General features: G+C 40.7%; 1 protein-coding gene and 1 pseudogene across 4 annotated transcripts in view; one reads left to right on the top strand and one right to left on the bottom strand.

The window, feature by feature from the left end:
- The window catches only part of Map3k7 (mitogen-activated protein kinase kinase kinase 7), a 59,979-nt gene that overhangs the window by 10,217 nt on the left and 23,700 nt on the right, over positions 1–26,062 (bottom strand). For 2 of the 4 annotated variants that reach the window (NM_009316.1, XM_006537948.3), the window contains 7 exons: positions 24,535–24,665; positions 23,239–23,320; positions 21,411–21,541; positions 20,738–20,867; positions 18,300–18,380; positions 11,101–11,165; positions 2,833–2,938 (listed from right to left, as the gene is read on the bottom strand). In NM_009316.1, coding sequence (NP_033342.1) covers positions 2,833–2,938; positions 11,101–11,165; positions 18,300–18,380; positions 20,738–20,867; positions 21,411–21,541; positions 23,239–23,320; positions 24,535–24,665 — 726 coding nt within the window. Of the gene's footprint in view, positions 1–2,832; positions 2,939–11,100; positions 11,166–18,243; positions 18,381–20,737; positions 20,868–21,410; positions 21,542–23,238; positions 23,321–24,534; positions 24,666–26,062 lie in introns of all 4 variants that reach the window. The other 2 variants (XR_390323.4, NM_172688.3) reach the window with 2 other exon arrangements.
- Gm26254 lies at positions 14,513–14,668 on the top strand (annotated as a pseudogene).

Here is a 26,062-nt window from a genome sequence, read left to right as displayed (position 1 = left end):
AACTTCAAAATTTCAGTTTAATTGGTACTTTTTTCTTTCTTTTTGTTTTTGACACAGGTTTCTTTGTGTAGCCTTGGCTACCCTAGAACTCTCTTTGTAGACCAGTCTGCTCTTGATGTCATAGAGATCCGCCTGCCTCTGCCTCCTGAGTGCTGGGATTAAAGGGGTGTGGCACAACAACCTGCTTAATTTCAAACAACTTCATTTTCCAAGGTCTATGAGACCACCTTCCTTCCCTTCTGTTGTACTAAAACACAGAACAAGATCTTCCTTAGATACAGTGCTTGCGTGTGTGCTAAGACATCACAGTACTGTGCTCTCATGAGAAAACTATCCCTCCCTTTGCACAGGTATTTTTAATCCGCCATTATGATAAACTGAGCTATTTACACTGGAGTTTTAATAAACTAAAAGGATTTCAAATGTCTATGCATTTGAAATAAAGTCTCTCATGAGGTATGAAAAGTTGCCAAATAGATTTCTCACTTGGACACATATTCTGTGTTTTAAAAACCAGAGGCTGACACTCAGGAAATAACTCTAACAGCTGACAAAAGGGATCTCATCAACTTCCAAAGCTTCTTCACAGCAAAAGAACAGCTAAGCTGGGCGTGCTGGCCTTTATCCCAGCACGTGTGAGCAGAGACAGGCGATTAGCTGTGACTTTGAAGCCCACAGGGTCTACCATAGTAAGTTTTGAGGCCAGAAGTAATATACACACTGTGAGATCCTGCTCCTCCTACAAACCAACCAACCAACCAACCAACCAACCAACCAACCAACCAACCAACCACTAACAAGTTAAATACAGTCTATAGAGTGGGGGGAAAAGTCTTTCATGGCTGTGTATGTATATTTATAATAAAAATAAAAGAACAAAAATAAAACCCTGAAGAAAGCAAGCAGCCAATCAAATCAGTACGCAGACTAATGATTAGACAGTTCTCAAAAGATGTAATACAAGTGGCTAATAAACACAAGAGAAATGGCCTGGTCAAAACCAGCCCTGATTAGGTCCTAGGTCCTAGAGAGGAGTCTAATGTTATCTTGCTATATTAACATGTTATCAACCTGCTTCTAAATAGTGATATTTATTCCTATGGATTAGAGTGGCTTTCAACCCTGGCTAGAGAAGATTCTTTTTGAAGTTGTAGTATTTAACTCAGGGAGGGAGGGAGGGAGGGAGAGAGAGGTTAAAGTGTTAAGGATCAGTAACTGTGAGTGCTCAGTCCTAAGTGGGACAGCTGTATCAACAACCTAAGAAGGCTCAGGGAATATCACAGAAGAGGAGAAAAGAATCCAAGAACCAGAGGATCTCAGGAGGCGGTGAAATGCTGGCTGATGGACAGGGTCTAGGTATTCCACTCATCAATCCATTGCAGCTGTGGCTACCCACACAAGATCAGCCAATCAATAAACCAGCATAGAAGGCGAAGAGGCTCATGAGGCCCCACCCTTAGCTGAGCAAGTGATAGCTGCTGGAGGAAGGGGAGTTACAAGCATTTTCCTTGGAGGGGTGTGGCTGCTGCTAGGTTGCCCAAGCGTGGTGGCTGATCCAAACCCTAGGGTTTTGGGGAACAGTAACTGGATTCAGTGGGTCACAAAAAGAAGACAAAGGAGGAAGGGGCATTGGGGAATGGATCCAAAAGGAGTAGGATAATCATGTTGGGGATGTTCAAGATATATTGTATACATGCATGAAACTGTGGAAGAATAAAAGATACTCTTATGAGGAAAACATGGAAATTGCTCAACCTCACTAGCCACTGGGGAAAAATGCAAATTGGAACTTTGCTGTAATCTCACTTCAGCTGCCAGAAGAGTACCCTTATGTACACTGCTGGCAGAAATGTAAACTTGTCAGCCATTGTGAAATCACTACAGAAGATCCTCAAAACATTAAAAACACTAAAATAGGCCCCTGGATGTTTACCCAAAGGACTTCTGTTCGACAAGCGCATCACAGCAGTACTTCCACATCCATGTTTACTGCAGCGCTATACATAACAGCTGAGCTACAGAACTCACTGGGATGGCCAACAACAGAGGATAAAGAACATGCCACAGGTATACACAATAGAGTTTCCAGTGTGTCCTTTGTAGGAAAATGGATGCAACTGGAAACAAGTTAAACTGGTCTTAGAAAAGTATTTGTTTTCACTCCTTTGTGGTTCTTTAACTTTACAGATACATAGAATCACGTTTGTGTAAGACATCAAAGTAGAAGTGAAACTGTCTAAGAGGAACAATGAGGACTAAAGGAAGGAGGGTGGGTGAAAAGAGTGGTACGGGGTATGTTCATTATGCATGAGATACTTTTGTGAAAATGTCCTTTCACGACACAGTCATGTATCAGGAATACACACAATGGAGACTAAACGCAGATCTGAGACATATTTGGGAGGAGTTGGAGTAGGGTTCGAGATGGTCTAAATATACTGTATTCACGTATAAAACATTATTAATAAAAAGTAGAAAGTCAAGTAAAGATGCTGGTGGTCATTGTTAGCGATATGGGAATTGTAGTTACTGAAAAGGTCCAACAGGAACAATCATGATACAAAAATCACAGAGTGAAGTACAAGAACACATGCTTCCAACTGGAAAAATCTGACTATTTTTAATATACGTGTTTAGTATGTGGGAGGGAAAAACACACACAGGGTAAAGCACTTAGTCTCTGCCATAACACTCCAAGGGCATTTCGAAAGCTACTGCCAAGTGGTTGATTTTATAAACATGAAGATCTAAATAATGACATCATGCTTGTCTTTGTAAAGATTAATGCCTCAAGTCAATCCATTTTGTATTACAAGGAACTAGACTGGTCACCTGTGGAATCATCAGGGGTCCACGGGTGACTGCGAGCTGGCTTCTCTGAGGTTGGTCCTGAGGTAGTGATCATTCTGACACTAGGGCTGGATGACCGGCTGCTCACCTGTGAAGAAACGGTAGGAGGAAAAGCTGTCACTTTTTTCTTTTTTTAAAAAAGAATTACAAGACACATCTTCACATCCAATAAGAGGCAAACATTTTCAATTTTTACTAGTAGATGCCTAAGACTCTTGAAAGCAGCATTCTAAGTATATAGTCAGTGTATATCAAATTCACTATGCATTCATACATAGCATCTCTTCAAAACTTACAGAGAAATAAAGCCCACAAAACAAAAGCGGACGGGTAGCCCTTAAGCTGCCAATGCTAAGACTTTACAACCCTGGATCGTCTGTTATGTTGAGGAACTAGTAACAGAGCCACCAATTCTCTGTAGGATGAGAAGGCCTGCTTAATCCCCGCTCAAAGCCAAGGCTCGGGAATGCTTTGTTCTGTGGGAAAGAGAAAACTAGCAAAAAATGAAAAACCTTCCAATAAAAGCAGTTGGCAAGCCCAGCATGGTGGCAGACAGCTGTGATCAGCACTTGGAGGCAGAAGCAGGAGGAACATGAAAGTCCCTTGTACAGGGACACGAAATGAAGGAAGACAGAACTGAGCGACAGTATGAGAAATGAGACAGACGCATGTCCCATGTTTCACATGGTCAGATATGGTCAAATTCCAGAAAACAGACAAGCAAAAAATAGAAGTGGCCTCCCGAGGGAAATGGCAGCTACAGGTGAAGTGTCCCTAAGTCAACAGATCTGAAATTAGAAATGCTTTGAAACCTGAAACTTCCAGTGCTCACAAGATGCCACAAGTAGAAACTGTGTACCTAACAAACACCTCATGTGACTGAAGCCATCATTTAAGTGACCTGCAGGCGATGCATATTGTACAGAGAAAACAAATGCATGGCAAGTTCAGGCCTGGGCCTTATGAGCCAGGTGTCCCATCACATACATGTGTATATTTCAAAATCTGGAAGAAAAACCCTCAAAGCCAGAAACACAACCCATTTCATGCTTTTCAGAAGAAATATTCAACACGCACTCACAAACCATGAGCTTCAGCCACCACGGAAGCCAGAGAATGCTGGCAGAAGACTGCCCGCAGCCTGGAACAGTGAAGAATGTGCTCAGAACAGCATCTGAAATGATAAGCCTCACCTTACCTACCTCACAAACTCCTACAACAGGAATGTCTAAGCAGGAACTTTACTTAACAAGAATTTTTTTTTTTTCCTGGACCAAAGGGCTAAAATTCAGTTTCCTTGAAGAAAATCCTGATAAGAATGGGTACTAGTCTTCTCCATACTGAAAACAGTAGGTAAGAAGACAGTAATGAACTTACAAAACTACCAAACAACACAGAAATATAATCTACAGCATCATAAAACCAGGATAAGCAAGAACATTGCTTTTAAAATGCTTGGGTTTTTCAGGAAAAGCAGGCTTGGTACAAATGTTAAAATCTCCAAGGTATTTACTACAAGTGGCATGATCTAACTTTTCACCTAGAAAGGCAAAGGGGATGAGAAATGAGAAATGTACCTATTCCACCTCAGAGATGGTAAGAGGATAAAGAAGAGTCTAAAATAAAGATGGACTAGTTTACCAGGAAAAGGAACAAACGCAAACTACACCATTAAAGCACAAAATGCAACAAAGCACAACCCCCAACCCTGGGGTAGAGATGGCTTGGTGGTTAAAAGTGCTTCCTGTCTCTACAGGGCTGACTTTCCAGGGGGCTGAGGAGGTTCACAGCTCTGGCACCAGGGAATCTGATGTTCTATTCTGGCCTTTTTTGGGGACCACACACATGTAGCATGCATATGTGCACGTACACAGAGACAAACACATAACATAACATAACATCCAACAGTCAGGATGAATTAAATGTGATCCTAAGAGATGAATCTAATTTACATAAGTTAAAACAGGGGCTGGAAAGATGACGGGTTGTTAGGAGCACTCCCTGCTCTCCTACAGTGCCCAGGCCAGGTTCTCAGCTCCTACATCAGATGACTCCCATGTGCCTGAAACTCCAGCTCCAGGAGATCTGACACACCCAGCCTCCTCGGGCGCCTGCATACTCCTGCACATCCACACCTCCCATTAAAACAACAACAAAAATGTGAACAACTAGAAAAAAATGAAGTTAAATAGAAAAGATAAACCATGTAAAAAAGCACTCTAGGTTATGTTAATAGAATATTAATATTAAAAATATATTTTAAAACCAAACAAATTAAGAAGTACTGATGTGAGGTGTTCTACGACATGGAAAATCTGGGTGTTGTAAAAGGGAGAGGAGCCCTAACCCTGAAATCTAGCAGGAGCCTCTCACCAGCGGAGAAGCAGGCATTCAAGCAGTCAGCAATGGAAGGCCCTTCTCCCTTCCCTGCCCTAAGTGTCCTAGGCATTTTGCCTGAAACTTCACTTACAGAAAAAGATGTATACCAATTTCCTTCTACACACCAGGAGCTTGGGGTTCATCTAAGGCACCTCTAATTCTACTGTATAATCTTGCTTATCCAAAGAGAAACAAAGAAACAGAAAGGATTCCTTCCAACCCTGAGCTGTTAACTTGAGAGTAACCAAATGGTCCATAGGGCTAGTGCTAAGGCAACTGAAACTGTCCCTGGAGAAGCCCCAGGTACAGCTGAGGAGCTTACTCGGCAGCACTCTGAGAAGCTCGTGGGTTTTTTATTCTTGAGAGCTAGCACTACAAGTTTTCCAGCATCAAAACTCTAATTCCTGGTTTGGCCCACGCTGATGTCTCTAAAGTCTAGAGGAAATAATTCTTCAGGCTGCTGAAGGCAGCAGTGAGAACCGTGTCTCTGCCCACTCAGAGTCTCAGCTTCGGCCCCACCATTTATTAGTCCCACACCTTTAGGTAAGTTCCAAGACACAACAATCAAACAAGGGCACATTAAAGGCCTTGACCAAAGAACAATGCTCTTTAAGCTGTGGCTAGAAGCTGAGTGACACAGCTGAGTAAACACAGCTGAGATCACGCAGTGGTGCACAGCACCAACTGGTCCCTCCCTAGTTCAAAACCAGGTCTATAAGGCACCACAAGGATGTTTTCCAAGGAAAATTCCTTGAAATTTTGGTTATTTATACTCAGTTCCTACATAAACTTGGGCCTGATATGCTTTGTATTATTATCAAAGATTCCTTTACAAATTAACTTCTCAAAGACAGAGAAAAACTAGTATGAAAATCTAAAGTTCTCAAAAACAACATTAACTGTGCTCCTTAAAAGTATCTGAAAACATATAAGGCATAAGTAAGAAAATTAAGTAACATTTGACATTAAAAATTAGCTTGTGGCTCACTTACTTATAGCTCCCAAACAACCATGGAACCACTGCTTTTAGGATCTGTTCTTCAATTTTGCTGGTAGAATTCTGATGGCCCTAAATGCTCTCCAACTATCACAGCTTTTCGAGCTGCTTCTTCCAGAAGACATTCCCAGTTCACCCTCTTCTTACATAAACTAGCGTTCAAAGATGCAGAGCACTAACTGACAGAAATGCCACACGGCAACTTGGGGCAGCAAAAGAATGTAAGTCAAATATAAACTCCTGGCGTGAGCTGCCGGCAGGAGACACAGAACTGCAACTGGCCTTTGGCTGGGATCTTATCTCTGTATTTATGAACCGAGATGGAAAGTGACTTTACAGACAAAACAAAACAAAAAAACAAAACAAAACAAAAAAGCTTATGTTTTAATGGGTCATCTAGAAGGCCAGAAAATAATTCCATTAAATCAAGAACTTTCATGCTCAGTGCTATCACACACATCTGAAAGCCTCTCGTCCCTTTTAGAATTACTGAAGTCACAGAAGCACAAACTGGACTAGGGCTGTTGTTTATCTTATAAACTTTAAAGCACAGATGTAGCGGATTTAAATGGGTACTTCTCTATGGCAGTCCCAGGTACTCCTGAAAGCTCTTAAGTCCAAACACATACAATCCCAGTCTGAGATTTGCTCCATTATAGCTTTTTATTTTGTGAGTCAAGACCTCACTATATAGTACTAGCCTTGAACTCACAAGGGCATCAGGAGCTCTTATCCACCGAGCTCGCCCCTCCCCCGCCCCCCCCCCCCCAAAGAACAGAATGTAAGATTTAACTTCTTCCTCAGTCCTATCTTCATTTCATATCTGGACAGCAAGAATACTATCACGAAGACAATGAAGTACTACCAAGAGCACTGGCAGGCATATACTCATCTGCATAGTAGAAGGCCTATAACATCAGCTCCTACTGTATGTCTGTACTCTCATATTCTGTACAAACTCCATAACAGGTGCCTAGCTGCATACATTGTTGAAGCTCAGGATAACTAAGGAGCATGTTGGGTTCATACTGTGTGTCTGATTCTCTAGATAATGGTAACTGTGTTGCTGTGGAATGGTAGTTGCATACTGGATGGAATCCCAAAAGGGGTATGAGGCCTACTTTACAGTACATCATTTCAGTGAAACAGGAAGGTTCACCTACATGTTTAACAAGTAAATGTATCTAGTCACCTGCCTAGATTCACTATTATGATATTTATTATGGGTTAACCTGGCTCAGTGATACAATAGTTAATCATTACTGAAAAATTACAGACAATTAGAAACCATAGCACTTAGCATTCATTTTGATCACTTCAGTACAAATTACATGTAGTTTTTTGATTATTCTGTTTGTTTTTTGAGATGTTGGTCTCAAATTCATCTTGCAGACAAACAAAGATGAGCTTGGATATATAACCCTCCTGCTACCTCCGCCTCCCAAGCACTGGGTCACCCCCAGAGCTACTTCTCCGTGTGCTGAGAATAAAGCCCAGGCAAGCACTCTACCATCTAAGCTAATCCCCACTCCTGTAATGTAAGACAGAACAATAAAGTGTACAGTGTGCCACTGAATCTGACTTGCATTCAAAATCCCTTAAGAGGAACTGAAACCATGGAAGGGACAGAGACTAACGTTCAGGCTATTCTCTAATTCTTGGGTGACCCATCTGCCAAAAGAGGATTCAGTGTCTAGGGTAGACACAGGTAGTGTCTATTAAGGGCCTGTCTGGCACCAAAGTCAGCGCATAACAAACAGCAATATTATCAGTAGTGGTTCCCCAACTGTAAGAAAAATTATCAAGTAAGTATGGTCTGATTAAAAAGGACTTGGTACCGGGTTGGGGGTGGTGCTTGCCTAGCACAAAGAAAGTCCTGGGTCTGATATCAACGCTACATATAGACAGGATGTGGTGGTGGACACCTATAAGCTCTTGGGGGGTAGGGGCTGGAGAATCAAGAGGTCAAGGTCATCTTCTGCTACATGGTTTGAGGCCCGCTAGAGATCTATTAGACCTTGCCTGAAGTCTGGGTGCAGTCAGGCCCTAGCCAATGACTGCCAGCAGCACTGGTACAGGAAAGCTGGGTTTCCTCCTGTGGTGCTGAGGGTTCTCTATGGCACCACAGAGCACTTCTGTAGGAGATTTAGAAGGAAATGCAGACTTTGATGGTTGATTTGGGGAGGAGAGGTTCACTCTTGTTTGCCTGCTGCCCACAGCAGGGGCAGTTCTACAGAGAGGCAGATGGACAGGAGAGCACTATGTGGGAAAGCATCTCTCACCTTTCTCCTCTGTAGGGAAGGGCAATGTGTTTTTATGTTTGGGGTGGCAATAACCCTTGTACATTAAGTGGACTGGCTTTGTCTTATTTTTCCAGGGTCTGAGCACAATCATTGTTGATATAGCTAGTAAATAGGGTTGCTTTTTTTCCCCCTCACATATTCTAAAAGGCCAGGTAAATTTTGAGTACTTCCTAAGTGTCCCAAATTAACTATAAACTGTGTAAACTCTAAGTGGCGAAGAAAGTCTTTACATATTTACATTGTTATGTGTAATTAAGTTTGCTTTTCTTTCAATAGAAAGGGAAGTACCAAAAAAGCCCTACATTTTAATTTATAGGTAAAAGTAATTTTATTGAGATTATTTTTCAAGTCACAAGCCCAAGTACACACAAATGGTTGGTTCATTTTTTTCTTTTTTCTTTTGAGATGTAATGCTAAGCTTCATTAATAAACTCTTCCTTTTCAGGACAACTGTACTGCCTGGGTTCGATTTTTTGGTCAGGCTCTTTCCCAATCTCAATGCTGGGGGCATTGATAGGGGAGACTCAAAATAAAATTAAAACCAGAAGAACTGCCCCTGAGCAATTTTGGAAAGCTGTGCACTGTACAGCCATGGAAAGCCAGGCTGTGGGCATGCTCCTCCCACAGACTGAATGCTAGCTCATGAGGAGGGATCCAACCCAATGGTCACCCAGGCACGTTCCTGGTGAAATGCTTCCAGAGTATACTATGATTATTCTCTGTCACCCTTATCCTAAAGTGGCACTTTGAGGTTATAATACTTCAATACACTTGAAAGAGGATGCAATTTAAACACTAGTTATGTCAACTATTTTGAGCAGTGTTACTGCCAAATCAAACCTTGTCTTTCCTCCCTTATCTTCCGGAATGCTGTATGGCAGACAGTTCATGCCAATGACTGTCCCATAGCCACAGTCTGCTTCAATCCCCAAGTTTTCCTACTTTGAAGGCACTGTACATTAAAGGATTAATAGCCACGTCTAAGCTGAGTATGTGCAGTGGGGAATAAGCAAGGCTTGGTATATGAGTATTCAGACAGAAGCTCTTAAACTAGCTAGCTGCTACTGTGTCTTAGAGGAAAGGCTCACTGTCAGAGAACACTGGGCGAGAGCTCAAATAACTGAAAGTATTGATGGCAATAGCAAACAGAGCTTAAAAGCTTGTGTTCATCAAGACCACAGACTCAAAGCAAATACCAGATGTTAATTAAAAGGGCTGACTAAAAGCCTTTAAATATCAGTGAGGGAAAAGGGGGAAGCTTGTCAAATAGAAAGTTCTGGGGTATACAATACACTGGAAAAACCATCATTGAATAAGTCTGACAAGGTTTACATCTATTAATGACTCTAAAATATATAGTAACATATGTATCTGTTTCTATATGTCAGGATTACATGTATATACAGTATGGATATATACCATATGAACTGTCATAAAATATTACCAGACTTAAATAAAGTCAAGGTATTATTTTTCTTCTTTTATTCACACAAGGTATGTAATAATACTAACTGTCCTGAAATTTGCTATGCAGATCAGGCTGGCCTCAAACTCACAGACATCTATCTGCCTCTCAGGTGCTGGGATTAAAGGTGTGCAACATTATGCCCAGCCTATCAAGATATTTTTATGTTTATATATTATAGGGAAGTATAAAACATTCTTTTATTTGAAACTACAAAGAATATCATAAATTCTTATAAAGATGAAAAAATGAAACTTTCTAAATGATTAAAATGTATATTTTCTCAAAATAAATTACACTGATATTTTTACATATATACATGAACTATACATTATACCATAACTTTATTACATATGAATACTGTACTCACATGAAAACAAAAGAACAAAATACTTTATACTTAGTCCTCATTCATGTTAGAAAACATGATAAAAATGTATGTCACATGCATGAATTTGAACTAATTAACAGAAACACGCCCTTAATGACTCAGTTACTTTTACATCTGATTGATTAGAACTCTACAGAAGAGTTCTATAGTTTATATTATAGCATTATCTGGACTATTTTCAAAGAAGCTATAATAAACTAGAGTCAGGAGAATTTACAAGGGCATTGAAAAATCTATAATAACCAGAAGTTTTCTTGCGTTTAGCTATCAGCTTAGTACATATTTTCAAAGGATATTTAAGAAAAATATAACTCCAATTGGATATATCATATTAAAAGATGTTAATAGTGTCCAGGTGGCCCCAGGAGAGCATCTTATTAGGGAGGTGTTCTCTCACTAGTAAGAGGTATTAATTCTAATTATTCACTTTAGAGGACAATGATAACAATGCTGTATTAAGTTACAGAACAGAGAATTTTCTTAGAGCATGCTGTACACATGACGTACTGCTGAACAACATGCTTTCTCGTGCAGATCAAACTGAATTAGGAACATGAGTGTTTTCCATCTTCCTTATGGACTGATGTTCTCAGTAGCAATAAACTCTCCGCCACATTTCCAGGTTAACGACTTTTGCAGAGGAGATCACGGTTCATTCTTGATCTCTGTCTATCCTAGTTCTTCACAGACAGACAATTTGAATGTTACATCTTACCTGACCAGGTTCTGTCCCAGTAACAGTCAAGTCTTGGATGGATCTACGCCTTGGTTGCCCGTTACCTTAAAACAAAACAACAAAAGTAAATCTTCAACCTAGCCAAACAAGCAAGAAGGTGTAACTGCTGCAAAGGAAGTGCAATCTGCTGCTCCTGGGATCTATGCAACTCGCTGCAGGAAAAAGAATGAGTAAATTTCATGGGAAAACCCACCAACCCAAAAACTGAGAAAGAAAGAGACAGAGCATTAACTCAAAAGCTGCTGGCCCACAACAGAATATGTCCTATACAGTGACACTCCTACCGCATGAACAGCAGCTCAACTGTCAGCTTCCACCATCTTCTGTCATGTGTTTAAATAGATGGCTGCCTGAGGGCTGGGGCTGATGACGGCATCTATTTCAAGGGCCTTACGTTACAGTTTCACAGCAAGACAGCTAGCAGGTTGTAAGACACAGCTGACTTTAGCTGGCAGCAGTGTCTAAGAGGATGCTTAGGTTTAAATTATTGTACTGAGTCACATTTAATCCCATTAGAATTGTCAGATTCTGACATTCATTAGAATGTCAGAATGCAGTAATTCATCATTAGTTAACAGCTCAGTTTCCCCTTGGAGACAAGGTTCACTCTATGCTCAAATATATATAGCTTGTTGAGATGGGTTATTATGAACAACTATGTCAGGAACAGTTTTTAATTCAATAAAATGAAATTCTATAAGCAAGTCTTCAGCAGAAGAGAATGACCTAAACAACAGCTTCCTGCAGCACCTCTGCTTGGGAGCAGGTTTGTTTTCGAAGTAGCTTTACAATGAGAGTTCAGCTGTTACAAAGGAAACACTCTGAGAAACAGCTGGTACACTAGTCACATCTCCTTTGACCCCGACAGTGGTACCATGTAATTCTGCAATTAGCAGGCAGCACTCAGAACGCACACCCTAGCAGTTATATTCAGATGAGCAATAAATCATTTATATTTTTTCATACTTCATCATCTTGGATATAAAAAATTGTATCATAAACTAGTTAGCTTGTTTAATATCTTAATTCATGTGCCCTTATTATTGTTTTACATATAAACTAAATGAACTTCAAATAGAATTAAGAGTGTTTTATGAAATAATTCATGTAGTGAATATAAAACTCAAATTCATAGTCACTCTTGAAAGTATAGCTCGTAACTTTGCCCATTTTAGACGGCCTTAAAATTCTTTGCATACTCTGAATTCAAATTTACTTCAAATTTCCATTTATTCTGTAATGTTTCAAATTTTCATTACAAAGGAAAACAACAAACTGCATTTACTGAATCAGACAGTTTCATGAATACTTTAACTATTTCTGTTTCCCCCAAACAAAAAGGATACTACTATGACTAATGAGCAATTTTAGGCACATTTCATTTAACACCCTCATTCTAAAATTAGCACAGATGGGACAGACTATAAAAGTGTCTGGAACTCTCTTTTCAGATCAGCAACATTTGTGAATCCGAGAAACGACCCAGCATGTGTCTATATGCCATGACACCGCCATCAGTTTCCCCAGACATGAGGTCAGGTCTAGCTGAGGGACAGAGAGAGGGGAAGGGAAACTGTAAGGAGATAGGATAAAGAGGGGCTGACAGGTAACAAATGCCAGAAGATGAGAGCTTTCATGCTACAGCATGAGTGGAAGCAAGCAGTATTAGGCAGTACATTTTAATGAGCACGACCATGTCAGAAACCACCTGGCAAACAGCTCAGACAAAAGCAAAAGAGGATTGCAATCAACAAATACTTGTTGCTCCAATATTAAGTTTAAAAGCCATAATTTAGAAATGTGAGTATGAAATAACTCAAGCTCCTAGTGTTGCAGATGAAAATTACTGCGTGTGTCCTTAGAAAATCTGAATTCCCAATTTTTTGCACTGAATACTAATTTAGAAATGTACTCATTTTATACTGCAAATATGTGAGATATGTCTGATGTGTGTGTGTGTGTGTGTGTGTGTGTGTGTGTGTGTGTGCGCGCGTGCGTGCATGCTACAGCATGGGTGTGGAGGTCAGAGGACAACTTGGAGAGGCAGTCCTCTTTCTCCACCCTGTGAGTCTTGGGGATCAAACTTACAGTGCCAGGTATCTGTCAGGCCTGGCAACAAGTCCCTGTCTGTGCCTGCTGGGTCATCTCAGTGGCCCTATTTAAAGTTATTTGATACATGCACACCTGCATTATGTGTGCTCTAGTAAACAGAAAGGCAGAAAAGCCTGAGGCAGCATGATTGATATAAGCAGTGACCAACAGTCTGTGAATGACACCCTGAACACTGCCACTGTAAACAATCCTCAACTGCTGCTGGGCTTGGTGGAGCACACCTTTGATTCCAGCACTTAGGAGGCAGAGGCAGGGGCGTATCTGTGAGTTCATGTCCAGCCTGGTCTATATAGGGAGTTTCAGGACAGCCAGGGCTCTAGACCCTGTCTCAAAAAAGGAACAACAACAAAACAGTGCTACACATCTATGACTTGTCAGAGAAAAACAACAACTAGAACATTTTTTAAAGCTCTCATTGCCAGCTCACGCTATGCAGCCCCCTCTAGGCATCACGGTAAAAAGGCAGGCAGTACCACCAGAGAGTGCTGCCCCAGCTCAGTGCTTCTTCAAGGCCGTGCAGACACAATCCAACTCTTTAAAAGCTGCTCTGTTAGCTACGGGTGAGTTCCTAAGCAAGTGTGCCAGTCACTGCAGAACACGGTCAGACACTACTCCTGAGAGGTCTCACACAGTCCACCCCTTCCCTTTCTCAAGGTCTATATCAGTCCACAGATGTCACTACTGATTCACTAGAATTTCAAAGCTCACACAGACTCTTGTCTTCACTTGAAAGCAAACTATTATCCTGGAGACCCCTCTTGTCCAACTTATTGGAAAATGTGAGATTTTTAAGTTCTAAATAATAAAAACTACTCACCCATAGAATAGGATTGAAACATTGTATAACATTATATATGTAAGTATTCAATTACTGCTTAGTGGTAAACTGATGGCATAATTTAAAAATGTGTGCTCATTAGGTTGCCAAGAATCTGTTACTAATTTCTACAAATTATGCCCATTTCCTTAGAAGGACACCAGATAGTTTTTTCAAAGCAATTACTAGAGATTGATGATTTCTGCTTTGGAATTATAAGCTTTATTAGATTAGAATTTGAAGCTTAACCTGTTTTGTTTTGTTTTTTTTCTTAAAAAAAAAAGTCATTTCTTTTGGACATGGGTTTCACCTTGCAATTCCCACGTCTGGCTTTGAACTCAGAGAGATCCACAAGTTTCTGTCTCCTGAGTGCTAGGACTAAGGACGAGTGCAACTAGACCTCAATACCAGTTCTGTTTCTAGATTATAAAATGTAATCCTGGTCATTTAAAACATGACGGAAGCTTTGCGCAGTGGCAGTATAGTAGCCAATGAGGCTTATCCAAGGCGCGTTTATTGCTAATTGAAAACTTAAAATATGGAGAGAACCCCTGGGTATTTACTATACAGTTAGATTAACTCTATTTAGTTAGTCACAGATACAAAATTCTATTGGATGGGAACAGGAGTATCTTATCAAGTCCCCCTCCCCATTACTCATCAAAAGCTTATGATTGTTAATGAGATTATCTGTGCCAGGTAGGGGCCTTTTAACTGTAGAAAACCTCAAATCCCATTATACTGTTTTTTTTTCACATGGGAAATGTTTAATAATTTATATAATTCTACTTGAAGAAATAATTAGAAACATCAGTATCCATGTTTTATCCTCAAACTAGTGAAGAAGGCAAAACAATGTCTTGGTCTCTCAAGACTGTCCCTGCCTCCAAGTCACCCCTCCCCCTTACTATGTTCATCAATGCCCACAGACAAAAGGCAGCAAGGAACCCCATGCTGTTGCGTATCTGCCCTTTCCACCTCTCTCTTCCTCACACTTCTGCTATAAAAGTAAATACACAACATAGCCAATGTCTTATAAAACTGTGGAAATACATACATACATATATATGTATATATGTATGTATGTATATATTGGCATCTAAGAGGCCTTAAATACAGCTAACAGACCTAAATCTAATAGATTTAAGGTTTGTTTCCAACTTCAAAAATGACACTATAAACAGTAACATCAGATAAACTCAGGGTGTTTAGGGAACTGGGCAAAATATTTTATGTCAGTTACGAATGGCTTATAAAGTATTACATAAAGAAAAATACCTAAGATGGAATATCATTTTTGGTGAAGGTATTCTATCCTTCTGCATACCAGGACAGAAACCACAAAGGTACAGTCGAGCTGCACTGTTCCTGCCCTCAAGTGGCAGTATTTTAAGGCCCTGTATATCTACAATGAATCCGAGGATATTCAAGTGGCTTAATGTGGAATCAAGCACTATAATTAAGACAAATATTCCTTCCACTACTTTAATAAAAACAGTAAGATATATCTTTGTTTTGCCCCAAGGTTTTACTTAAAGCAATCTAATAATGCCTCTCATTTCTATTTCTCAAAAGAATCTATGAGAAGTTACTGGCAGCCAACAGTGGTGGCAACGCCTTTAATCCCAGCACTCAGGATGTAAAGGCAGGTGAAGCTGAGCTGTGGATGATGCAAATCTATGTTTTTGAAAAGCAAAGATTGAGTAGGGGAAGACTGGGATTTCTCGGTTTGTCTGGACCCGTGCCAGCCATTCTACTACCTCATCAAGATGAACTCGTGCATGTCAAACCAAAACAGGAAGGGGATTTGTTAGGAAGGAGGATTCAGCAAGAGGGAGATGACAGGGGATGGGGGTAAAAGTGAACAAAATCCACTCTCTACACGCATGGAAACAGCAATGAAAGGACAAATGTGTTCCTATCAAGTCTGTGTGAGCTTGAAGCAGAGCTGTTACTGGGAGGGGAGTTCATGCCAACCAGTACAATGGATTCAACCTACTGCACTCATCCAAAGTGAAGGATTCCTGGGACTATTTATCTGTAACCGATAAAACAGCTGGGTTCCAGTGCTGGTAAACAGGAGTCCGGACATAACAAGAAATATCTAGACAGAGCATTTGAGAGAAATCTAATTGATGGAAAAGAAATTCTGTTAGTGTTAACGAATTTGGGAAAATAAATGCCATTTATAAAATGGCTACAGAAAATGAGATATTTCCAAAGAGTAGGCTCTATTACTAAATTTAATTTTAAGATATAACTTAGAGATACAATAGTGTTTGGCTTTAAAGCCTATCAGTTTCAATTCCAGATCTTGTATTCTTTTCATTAAAGGCAAATTTGCTTAGTGTTTGGATATCTGGAAAGACCTAACAAGAATATTTAAAACAGTTTATTGCTGATTAATTCACTCAAATAGCACCGATGCCCTAGCAATAAATAGCAGAATTAAGGTATGTTAAGGTATCTTAAAAAGACCCAATGTCCCAGTCCTCCTAAGTGAAGCCTACCCACAATGTACGCACTAGGGTGGCACGGGATGCTCTGTCTCCTGTGACTTCAACAAAAGAGTAAAAACGCGTGACTGGAGAGTCAGAAGATCCTGTCTGGGGAGAATCATGCACCATCAGATTTTAATCCATCATCTATGATATGGCTACACTTTCAATCTAGGTACAAGGATGATAAGAAAGTCCATTAAGATGACTACTCTAGCAAAAAACAACCAACCAACCAGCCAGCCAGCCAACCCTGTCATCCCAGGATTTCCCAGCTTCAGCGCTACAAGTCTTTCAGGTTAGCTCTCCAGCAGGCTGCCCAGGGCTATTATAGCTTGTCAGGTGCATCTGCCCTCTGGTCTCTGTGCAGCACTAGCTCCTGCCCCTCTAAACTATAACCATGTTTCTTCTTTCTTGCCTGCCTTTTAGAATTATAAATCTAAGTTAAGATTAAATTACTATTTGTCTAAACTTTTGTCTGATTCTGTAATGTATTCAAGATTATTACAGCTCTATGTAAATTTAAAGTCTACCATTTTGGGACAGTACATCATCCCTCTATGTTATACCTATCAGTGAAATAAAATAATTCCAAATATTTTGCTAATTTCTCAAAAATTCTTTATTTCAATAAATAAAAACTAGTGCATTAGAAATGAGTTAATATTTGAGGTGGTGACAATGTTATAAAACAGAATATCACTTTAATAATTAACAAAACCACTCAACTACAATTTAAATGAAATGTTAAATAAGTATTATCATGGGTAAAAGTAGAGAATGCCAAAGAATCCACCCAAATCACACATGTGAGAAATATGTTTTCCATCAAAATCTTGGGAGTCAGGCAACAAAAGGAAAATTTAAAAAAATTTTTTAACATAGGGGTAAATAATCATGTTTTTAAAAGATCTACCTTTATTTTATTTATGTTGCCCACCTGTGTGTGTATATGCACGTGTGAGGTGTGTCTGGAGACCAGAGAAGAGCTTTTGTGAGTCTGGTCTCTTTTTCCAACATAAGGGTCCTAGGGATTCGCCTTAGGTCCTCAGGCTGAAGGGATCTCACTGGCCTAAATGATTATTTAAATATATATAGGGCTCCTATGCCATCTAAGTTTTTATTTAAAAAGGTGTTTTTTATTCATCTATGAATTTACCTCCATAAGATATAAAAGCATTTGCCAATTGATATACTGAATCGGGTATAAAACAGCTTGTAGACCTTCCTCTTAATAAACTAGCAGCAGAGCTAACTAGCTGTCTGAGTAGTTTGGGTTCTGGCAAGGTGCACTAAAAAAAATAAATAAATAAAATAAAAACTGGCAAGCCTGGCCTGGCTTCACCTTTCTGCTCTGCAGTTAGGGTAACACTGTGCAGCTGCCTGCCCACGGCTCCCCATAGCCAAGCTGGACAGGGAGGGAGGGAAGTTTCAAATAGTTATATCCTCTACTAAAACAGACCCAAGTGTAGCTTATCTCTCACGTCCAACAGAAGAACAGGGAAATGTGGAGGTAGTGTTCTCCCTTCTGTTATTTTCCTTTCACCTGATTCTTATTGCTGGAGATGTGAAGTTATGTTTGCAAATTGGTTTTTGTGTGGCAATCTACAGTTTTCTCTCCATCTCCCTGGGTACAGCATGAGAGGTATTTGTTCATATCCTATGCAAATTGGAGCAAGAAGCATTTAAAAGTACCGGGATCATGAATCCAGTTCCACAGCCGTTACACCAACACAGGTGGTCTATGGTACCTGATATGACGATCTCAGGGACATCCAGAATGTTGCCAAATGAAGCGGTTTTACGGTGGCCCCGTTTAGGCTTGGAATAGGCTGAAAAAACACACATGTACAGTATACATGCAAACAACCACACACAGTAACACAGGAAATGACTGCACAACAGAACAGTTCTGAAATAGTTGTGTGAATCCATCTCATGCAAAAAAAAAGGGCATGCAGAACTATCTAACTCTTCGTCCATGCTTAGGGAGGCGACGTTAAAGAGCAAAGAGTTTCAGAAGTTTTACACACTGGTTTTAATTAGCAGGAAAAAAACCCAACAACAAATAGAGAGAGACAAAGCTGCAGGACACTGAAGAAGCTAAATTTCCGATGTGTTCTTAGAAATAGTGTACCTAAGTAAAATCAGTGGTATGAGGTGACGGGAGGGACGGCAGGACAGGAGGTGCAGGAGTTAGTAAGACAAGCTGCCATGTTTGTGCTTACGACACAAACAGGAGCAGGAAGATCCTAAGTTAGGTGCGTCCTGGAGTGTGCTATAAATCAAATTCCGTGATTATCAACAGTCATCATACCAAAGCATTAAAACATATTTCCCTAAGTTTATCTACAGTGTTTCTAATAAACTGAATATTTATTACAATTTTAAACGTTTAGAGTATATAACTGTTAAACAGGAAGACTGTCAAAAGCTGGAATATGAACCTTTCAAAGTAAGATAATTCATTAAAAATTCAAATTATTTAAAATTCAAAGGATGTATTGTCTTACATTTAGGTAGAGAGGACAAACTAATTTTATGTATGATTATCCTTAAACTGGAAAAATGTCATTCTTATAATATGTAATTACAAATCTGTATCTGATTAGAAAAACAGGCTTAGCAAAATCCTAAACTATTATGAAAACATTACTTCCCCTTTCAGGGCAGAATCAACATTATGTGTGTATTCTGGATGATAACTGAACTGAAGTGGACCCCCAACAATGCTGGCAGTATGTCTCTGTCTACAGACATCTGTGCTTCATGGAGACCAGCAGACCAGTGATGGGCACTGACCTCTACTGAACCTGACGTTTTCTGAGGATTTATCTCAGGTGGAGACAGCTATTTCCCCACTCATTTCTAGTCTTTTCTTCTCCTTAGCATGGGCTCTGACTTTACTAATGCAGCAATTTCAGCTATGGCTCAGACCCCTTGTGGAATGAGTGTGGAAGCTGCAGAAATTGGTTTCAAAAGCTTTCCCCCCTTCTGTTTCCTTTTCTTTCCTGCTACCTGAGCAGTGAAGTGACGGCTTGAGCTGTCACAACCATTTTGGACCACACGGTAACCTTGAGGATAGAAGTTAAACAACAGAGATTGTGACACAGAGATAGAAAACCAGTGCCTAAAGACCACAAGGCAAATCTAGACTTGTCTCTGTGGGCTCAATAGCTTAGTGTTTAAACACTGTCTCTTCAGACAGTCCTTCCTATCTAAAGGCTTTTAGTGCAGGTTGATAAATCAGTGACTGTGATTAGTTTAGACAAGTACAGTACAGTTCATCTGGATGCCACTCTCTACAAAGAGAACACACACAATCAGAACATTTTACTTAGAAAACATCTCCGTTTACATTTTTTTTAAAACTCTGTATATATAATTAAAAGATATGCAGATACATCGAAACTATCCCCCGAAGAGGAGAATTTATCAAGTTTTTACTGTTATTTGTTTTACACTTTTACATGCTCCAATACAATGCTCATTTTTACAATTCACTCTTGTCTAACCTTGGAAGATCAGAAATAACAAAATAAGACTCAAATTAAATTGGCACCACTAAAGTGAAACCCGGTTTAAAAAAGGTGCTGGTTCACCAGGTGACAAAATGCCATTCTTTTTAATTCTGGCTACGTTGTCTATTGTACATTTTAAGAGCTGACAAAATGAAATTTAAACACTATCAAAGCCAACGTCTGATGAAACTACTACTATTGATTCTATCATCAGATAAGCAAACAGCTAGCTGGGCGACTCTGGCCGCTGGCAGGAAGAGCAGGACAACAGCTCCTGGGGCACAATTTCCTGCCAATCATGTTTCGTTTCTTGGGCTCAGCATAAAAACACTGGAATTACTCAGCCATAGAAAATACTCTGGTATTGGTGAAAGTTTGATTTCTGAAGCTTGTTTATGTTTGAGGAGAAATATATTTGATATATTTGTTACATTTGAAAGTCTGTAACTAGGAAGTGTATTTTATAATCCAAATACATTTTAAGCCATACTTGTCTATTTAAAATTTGAACCAAAACCTTTACTGCTGAAAGCTTAGAAAACACCGTGAACCCACCATCTGTTTTTAGAAAGCAGATATAAGACACGACCCATCGGCCCTATTGAATACAACCGCGAGTACCATGTAAAACCATAGGCATTTTCTCTTTGGGCTTGCAGCCCCTTTACCTGCAGTCGCCACGATCCTGGCTTCTATTTCAGACATGTCAGCACTCATCCTCTTGCCCTCGGAAGTGGGGGGCAAGCTCTCCACACTGCTCCCACGAGAGGCTCCCAAGCTCAGGCGTCCAGATTCACTCTGTTAGGATTACAGGTCAATCTCAGTTACTGAGGATCTTTTCCTGTAGAGATCCTGGGCAGCCCAGGATGAAGATGGCAAGTGGCTTTTCATGCTGATGGTGCTGTTCTGAAGCAGGGAACCTTATAACGGAGGGACCTAGTAAAGCACAGCAGGCTCAGATATACACGGCTCAAAGCAATCACTTATTACCAACAACAGCCGTAATACAACCAACCTAACAGGATGACAGCCTTGTGAGAACTTAACTGGTCCATAGAACCTAAATACATTTCACACTGTTTGTAGGACCCTTAGTTAGAGATGGGTCACAGGGAGGAAGGGGCAGGGCTAACAACAGCAACAGACAGGAGAAAGGAAAACAAGTTGTTTGGTAAAAAATGACAGCAAAATTTCATGTCTCTTACCACAAGCTTATTTGTCTGGTACAGAAAGAAAACTCAGGATTGTTACATATCAGAAGATTGCAAATAATCTATAACTTTAGTATAATGTTGTGACTACTAGTAAAGAAAACATACAATTTTACTTTTAATAACAAACCTGTTGCTTTGCCTGGTTTTTCAAAAGTTTTGACTCCAAGCGTTTAATAGTGTCGTTTGTGGCAGGAACCTGTTCCATATTTGTGTCACTTTTATTACTGGTATTTGTAGAAGCAATGTCCATGAATGAGCCTAGAAAAGCAGACACATTTCAGACTACAGGCTGGGAATAATATGAATGCCTTATTCAATAGTGGACAAGACATATGTAAAAATAAGACTTCTACACCAGTGAAAACACACTGAGCAACCCATTTTAAATCAAAGTTACAGACAGCACAATAAAAAGCCAACCAGTCTTCTACATAGCCGTAAATAACAATAACCCAAGGGATTAAGCCTGAAGTAGAACTGAGGGTTATTCGCTGAGATGGCAAGCCTGGACGATGAGTGAGTTTGACGGAAGAACCAGAACTCAGTTTAGAAAGTATTGTGTCTGTCCCTATCAGACATCAGGCTCTGATCTCTGAGGATGGAATTCAGGTATAACATGAAAACAGATGCTCTTTCTCTTCCAGTCCCAGGCACTCAGGAGGTGTGGGTTACTGTGCAGACACAGCCAAGTCCAAGAACCACACCACACACAACCAATCCCCAAAATGGCAGAGTTACAGACACACAAATCTCTTAAGGAGTTGACCCCAAGTTCCTGAGGAACACGCACTTTGCCAAGAAGCACAACAGCAAGGCCTGAGGAAGATGCAGACACTGTAAATGCAACGAGTGGATGAGCAGAGGCCATCAAGGCCGTGTGAAGCCTAAGATGGTTAAGCCGGGTGTGCCAGAGGCCTCACCGCAACCTCAGCCGCCTGGCTTTCCCTGCTCACCCCAAGCTTGGGAACTGGATTTGAAGCTACACGGCCAAGGACCATAGGCTCTGACAACCAAAGCCCAGGGGTCAAACCAAGACAGAGGCTGCAGCTCCAGCTAAGGCCCAGCTTCAGCTCCAGCTCAGGCTCCCAAAGGTGCCGGGCCCCAGTGAAGGCCTCAGAGAAAAGGCTGCTGCCAACGTGAAGTCAGATGGACTGCTGGGACACACCTACTCACACACTGTCTGCAGATGACCAGTGACCTATACTGTTTTTACAAGTAAACTTGAAGTAAGATCTGTTTAAAAAGATAGAGAGATAAAAGCAAACGAAGAGGTATTTGAAGAGGTAACCAAGGACATGGAGATTAATGGCTGAACCCTTGGCACTCCAGTACTTAGAACTCAGGAACAACTAGCAAAACAAAACCAAGACCCAGTCAGGAACAAGCTAAGGATGGTCTCCAACAGGCCAGTTTCTTGTGTAAGTCTCTTTAGAAAAAAACCAAACCAAACCAAACCAAACCAAACCAAACCCCAAAAAAGCAGAACAGAGCTAGTAAAGGAATCCAACGTTCACAATAACCTACAGTAGTTTGGGCCAGCAGTGCCCACAGAGAAACAGTTGGGTGTGGGGCATGTATCTTAGTCAGAGAACTCCTAAGGTTTTTGAGGCAGGACTATGTATGAATTTAATGGATGCTATCTTGAATCATACAGTGAGTTCTGGGCTAGCCTGAATACAAAGTGAGACCTTATCACAAATAGATGAAACTAAGAAACAATGTAAGAGCAGCATTCACAGCAATATAATATTCATCTTTTAGACTTAACTAAACAGTAACAGCAGCCACAGAAGCTTAACCTCAGGGCCTTCATAGAGCAAGGCCCCTGGAAACTTAAACTGCAGTGAGTCCTGAGAAATGAGGAACTAAGATGCAAACAGACATCATTCCTTTCTTCATGACAAATGTCATGGGACGGAGGGAATCCTGCGGCTGCTCTGACTCCATCTGCTTACCTGTGCTGGTGGCTGAGTTGCTCTGCCCTTCATCAGAGTACTGACAAGGATACTGTAACGGCTCATCCGCTCCTGGGAAGTACTGTATAAAAGCAAATCACAATTTAAAATGCCTTTAGTACAGAGCAGAGCCTGTTACATGACATGAGTTCAAGAGCATCTGCATCACTGTTGTAGTTTCGGGTGCACCCGAGGTGGATGCAGCTCAGTTTCCCCTCAGGCATGTACTGACAGTGGAGCAGCGTCTGTTTTTTGATCAAAGATGATGATGTGTGCTCCTTTTGGAAAATTTAGCAGCAGACAATGTCATGTGCCCACACAAGCACTGAGATAACAGCAAAGAGAAGCTCTCTAGGGGAATAGCAGGGTCATTGTTTATAGTGTACCAGACTTGCAAGAGTGACATATATTGTCAAACTGTTGCAAAGACTATTAGTCTGACAACTGAGAATGAATACTTCTGAGTCAGCTTTAGAACTCAGATTTTAAACATTAAGAACATACCTTATGGAAGCCCTCTTAAGAACTGGGGACATAATACTAAAATATTTACTGAACAATGAAGTTTTTTTTTCCAAATTAGACATGATGGAACAGTTATCATTTTACTTATACAGCTTAAAGTTTAGGTGTATAAACTTAAGTCAAAGTTACCACTTATAGCTCTTGTTGGAAAAAAAATCTATTTTCAATAAAAGAAAAAAGAAATCTAAAATATTTGAAATAATTCTAAAGTGTTTAGATTTGTAGAGTAGGGAATTTGGTTATCTAAAAGATTTCCTAAATTAGGATTCTATAAGGCCTAGAAAAAAAAGTATAGTTTTTATTGGCATCTGAAAACACACAACAAAAAGTCCAAACAGCAAAAATTAACACTCCTCAGTTACATGTCTCTTGAGATACAGTACACTGTATAAGTGAATGTATTTTGATGAAAATCTGACAAGCTGAGTTTAGTTCAGCATGTTATCAATCACATATATTTGTAGGCACTGTAAAGCTTTAGACACCCTCTCCCAGCCTCTCTTATAGGCTCTGTCCTTGGCACAAACATTAGTATACGACAGCAAGCCCGACACCTAGTCTAAGTCTCTTGCCATTAGAGAGAGCTAGATACGGTCTTACAGTAATGCTCTCTCTTCTAACTATGTGAGTAATAGACGCCTACTCTAACTTGAGTAACACTGGAAAATAGAATACAAGAAACTGTTGCCATTCCTTCACTTTACACGCCCACTAAAAGCTGGCATATATTAAATTCCCCCTACCCAAAGCCCCTCAAAAGAAGGATTATACCCGCATCAAGTGAGTCATTATTTTCACAATTTCCTCCATTGAAGGGCGCTGAGATGGGTCCTTAGACCAACAGCGTGTCATCAAGCTCTCAATGGGCTTAGGTAAATTTTTGATCAGTGGTGGTCGAGTGCCTATAATTGAAAATTAGAGAAAGAAAAGAATTAGCTACCTAAAGAGCAGTACAAGATTTTTAAAGTTTACTTCTAACAATATTGGAATTAGCATTTTCATCTTTTAGTTTACCATTTGTTGTTTGTTTGTATGCATGCATCTTTCTCTATTTGTTGTATCTATTTTTTTTTTCCACAAAGGGCAAACTACAGGATAACTTATACTGCAGTCTGTAGCACATGGTGATAATAACAGTAAGAACTAAGACTGTTTTACTTGGGCTAACTGCACACCTTTAACCCTAGAACTTATGAGGCAGAGGCTGGTGAAGCCATAGGTCTCGTTCAGCCAGGACTGACAGTGAAACTATCTCAAATATTCTTTCAACAAGCAGCAAAGGCTATGCATTGAGAAAAAACAGTAGCTGACTTGAGGAAAGATGAATTTTTAGACTACAAAATTTTCAAATGTGTTTGAAAAAAAATCTTCCATCTATACAAAGTGGCCAACCAGTGTCACACTCACTGACTCCCCTCAGCTGTGGTGTCACACTGACTTTTCCCAGCTGTGGTGTCACACTCCTTCTCTTCCCTCAATCATGTTGTTTGCACTCTGACTCCCCTCAGCTGTGGTGTCACACTCACTGACTCCCCTCACCTGTGGTGTCACACTCACTGACTCCCCTCAGCTGTGGTGTCACACTCACTGACTTCCTCAGCTGTGGTGTCACACTCACTGACTCCCCTCAGCTGTGGTGTCACACTCACTGACTTCCTCAGCTGTGGTGTCACACTCACTGACTTCCCCAGCTGTGGTGTCACACTCACTGACTTCCCCAGCTGTGGTGTCACACTCACTGACTCTCCTCAGCTGTGGTGTCACACTCACTGACTTCCTCAGCTGTGGTGTCACACTCACTGACTCCCCTCAGCTGTGGTGTCACACTCACTGACTTCCTCAGCTGTGGTGTCACACTCACTGACTTCCCCAGCTGTGGTGTCACACTCACTGACTCTCCTCAGCTGTGGTGTCACACTCACTGACTCCCCTCAGCTGTGGTGTCACACTCACTGACTTCCTCAGCTGTGGTGTCACACTCACTGACTTCCCCAGCTGTGGTGTCACACTCACTGACTTCCTCAGCTGTGGTGTCACACTCACTGACTCTCCTCAGCTGTGGTGTCACACTCACTGATTCCCCTCAGCTGTGGTGTCACACTCACTGATTCCCCTCAGCTGTGGTGTCACACTCACTGACTTCCTCAGCTGTGGTGTCACACTCACTGACTTCCCCAGCTGTGGTGTCACACTCACTGACTTCCCCAGCTGTGTTGTAACACTCACTGACTTCCCCAGCTGTGGTGTCACACTCACTGACTCCTCTCTGCTGTGGTGTCACACTCACTGACTTCCCCAG

Source organism: Mus musculus, chromosome 4 (genome assembly GCF_000001635.26).
Source record: "Mus musculus strain C57BL/6J chromosome 4, GRCm38.p6 C57BL/6J".
In the NCBI taxonomy this organism is placed as follows: domain Eukaryota; kingdom Metazoa; phylum Chordata; class Mammalia; order Rodentia; family Muridae; genus Mus; species Mus musculus.
Note: the sequence above shows the minus strand (reverse complement) of the source record. Positions and strands in the feature narration are given on the sequence as shown.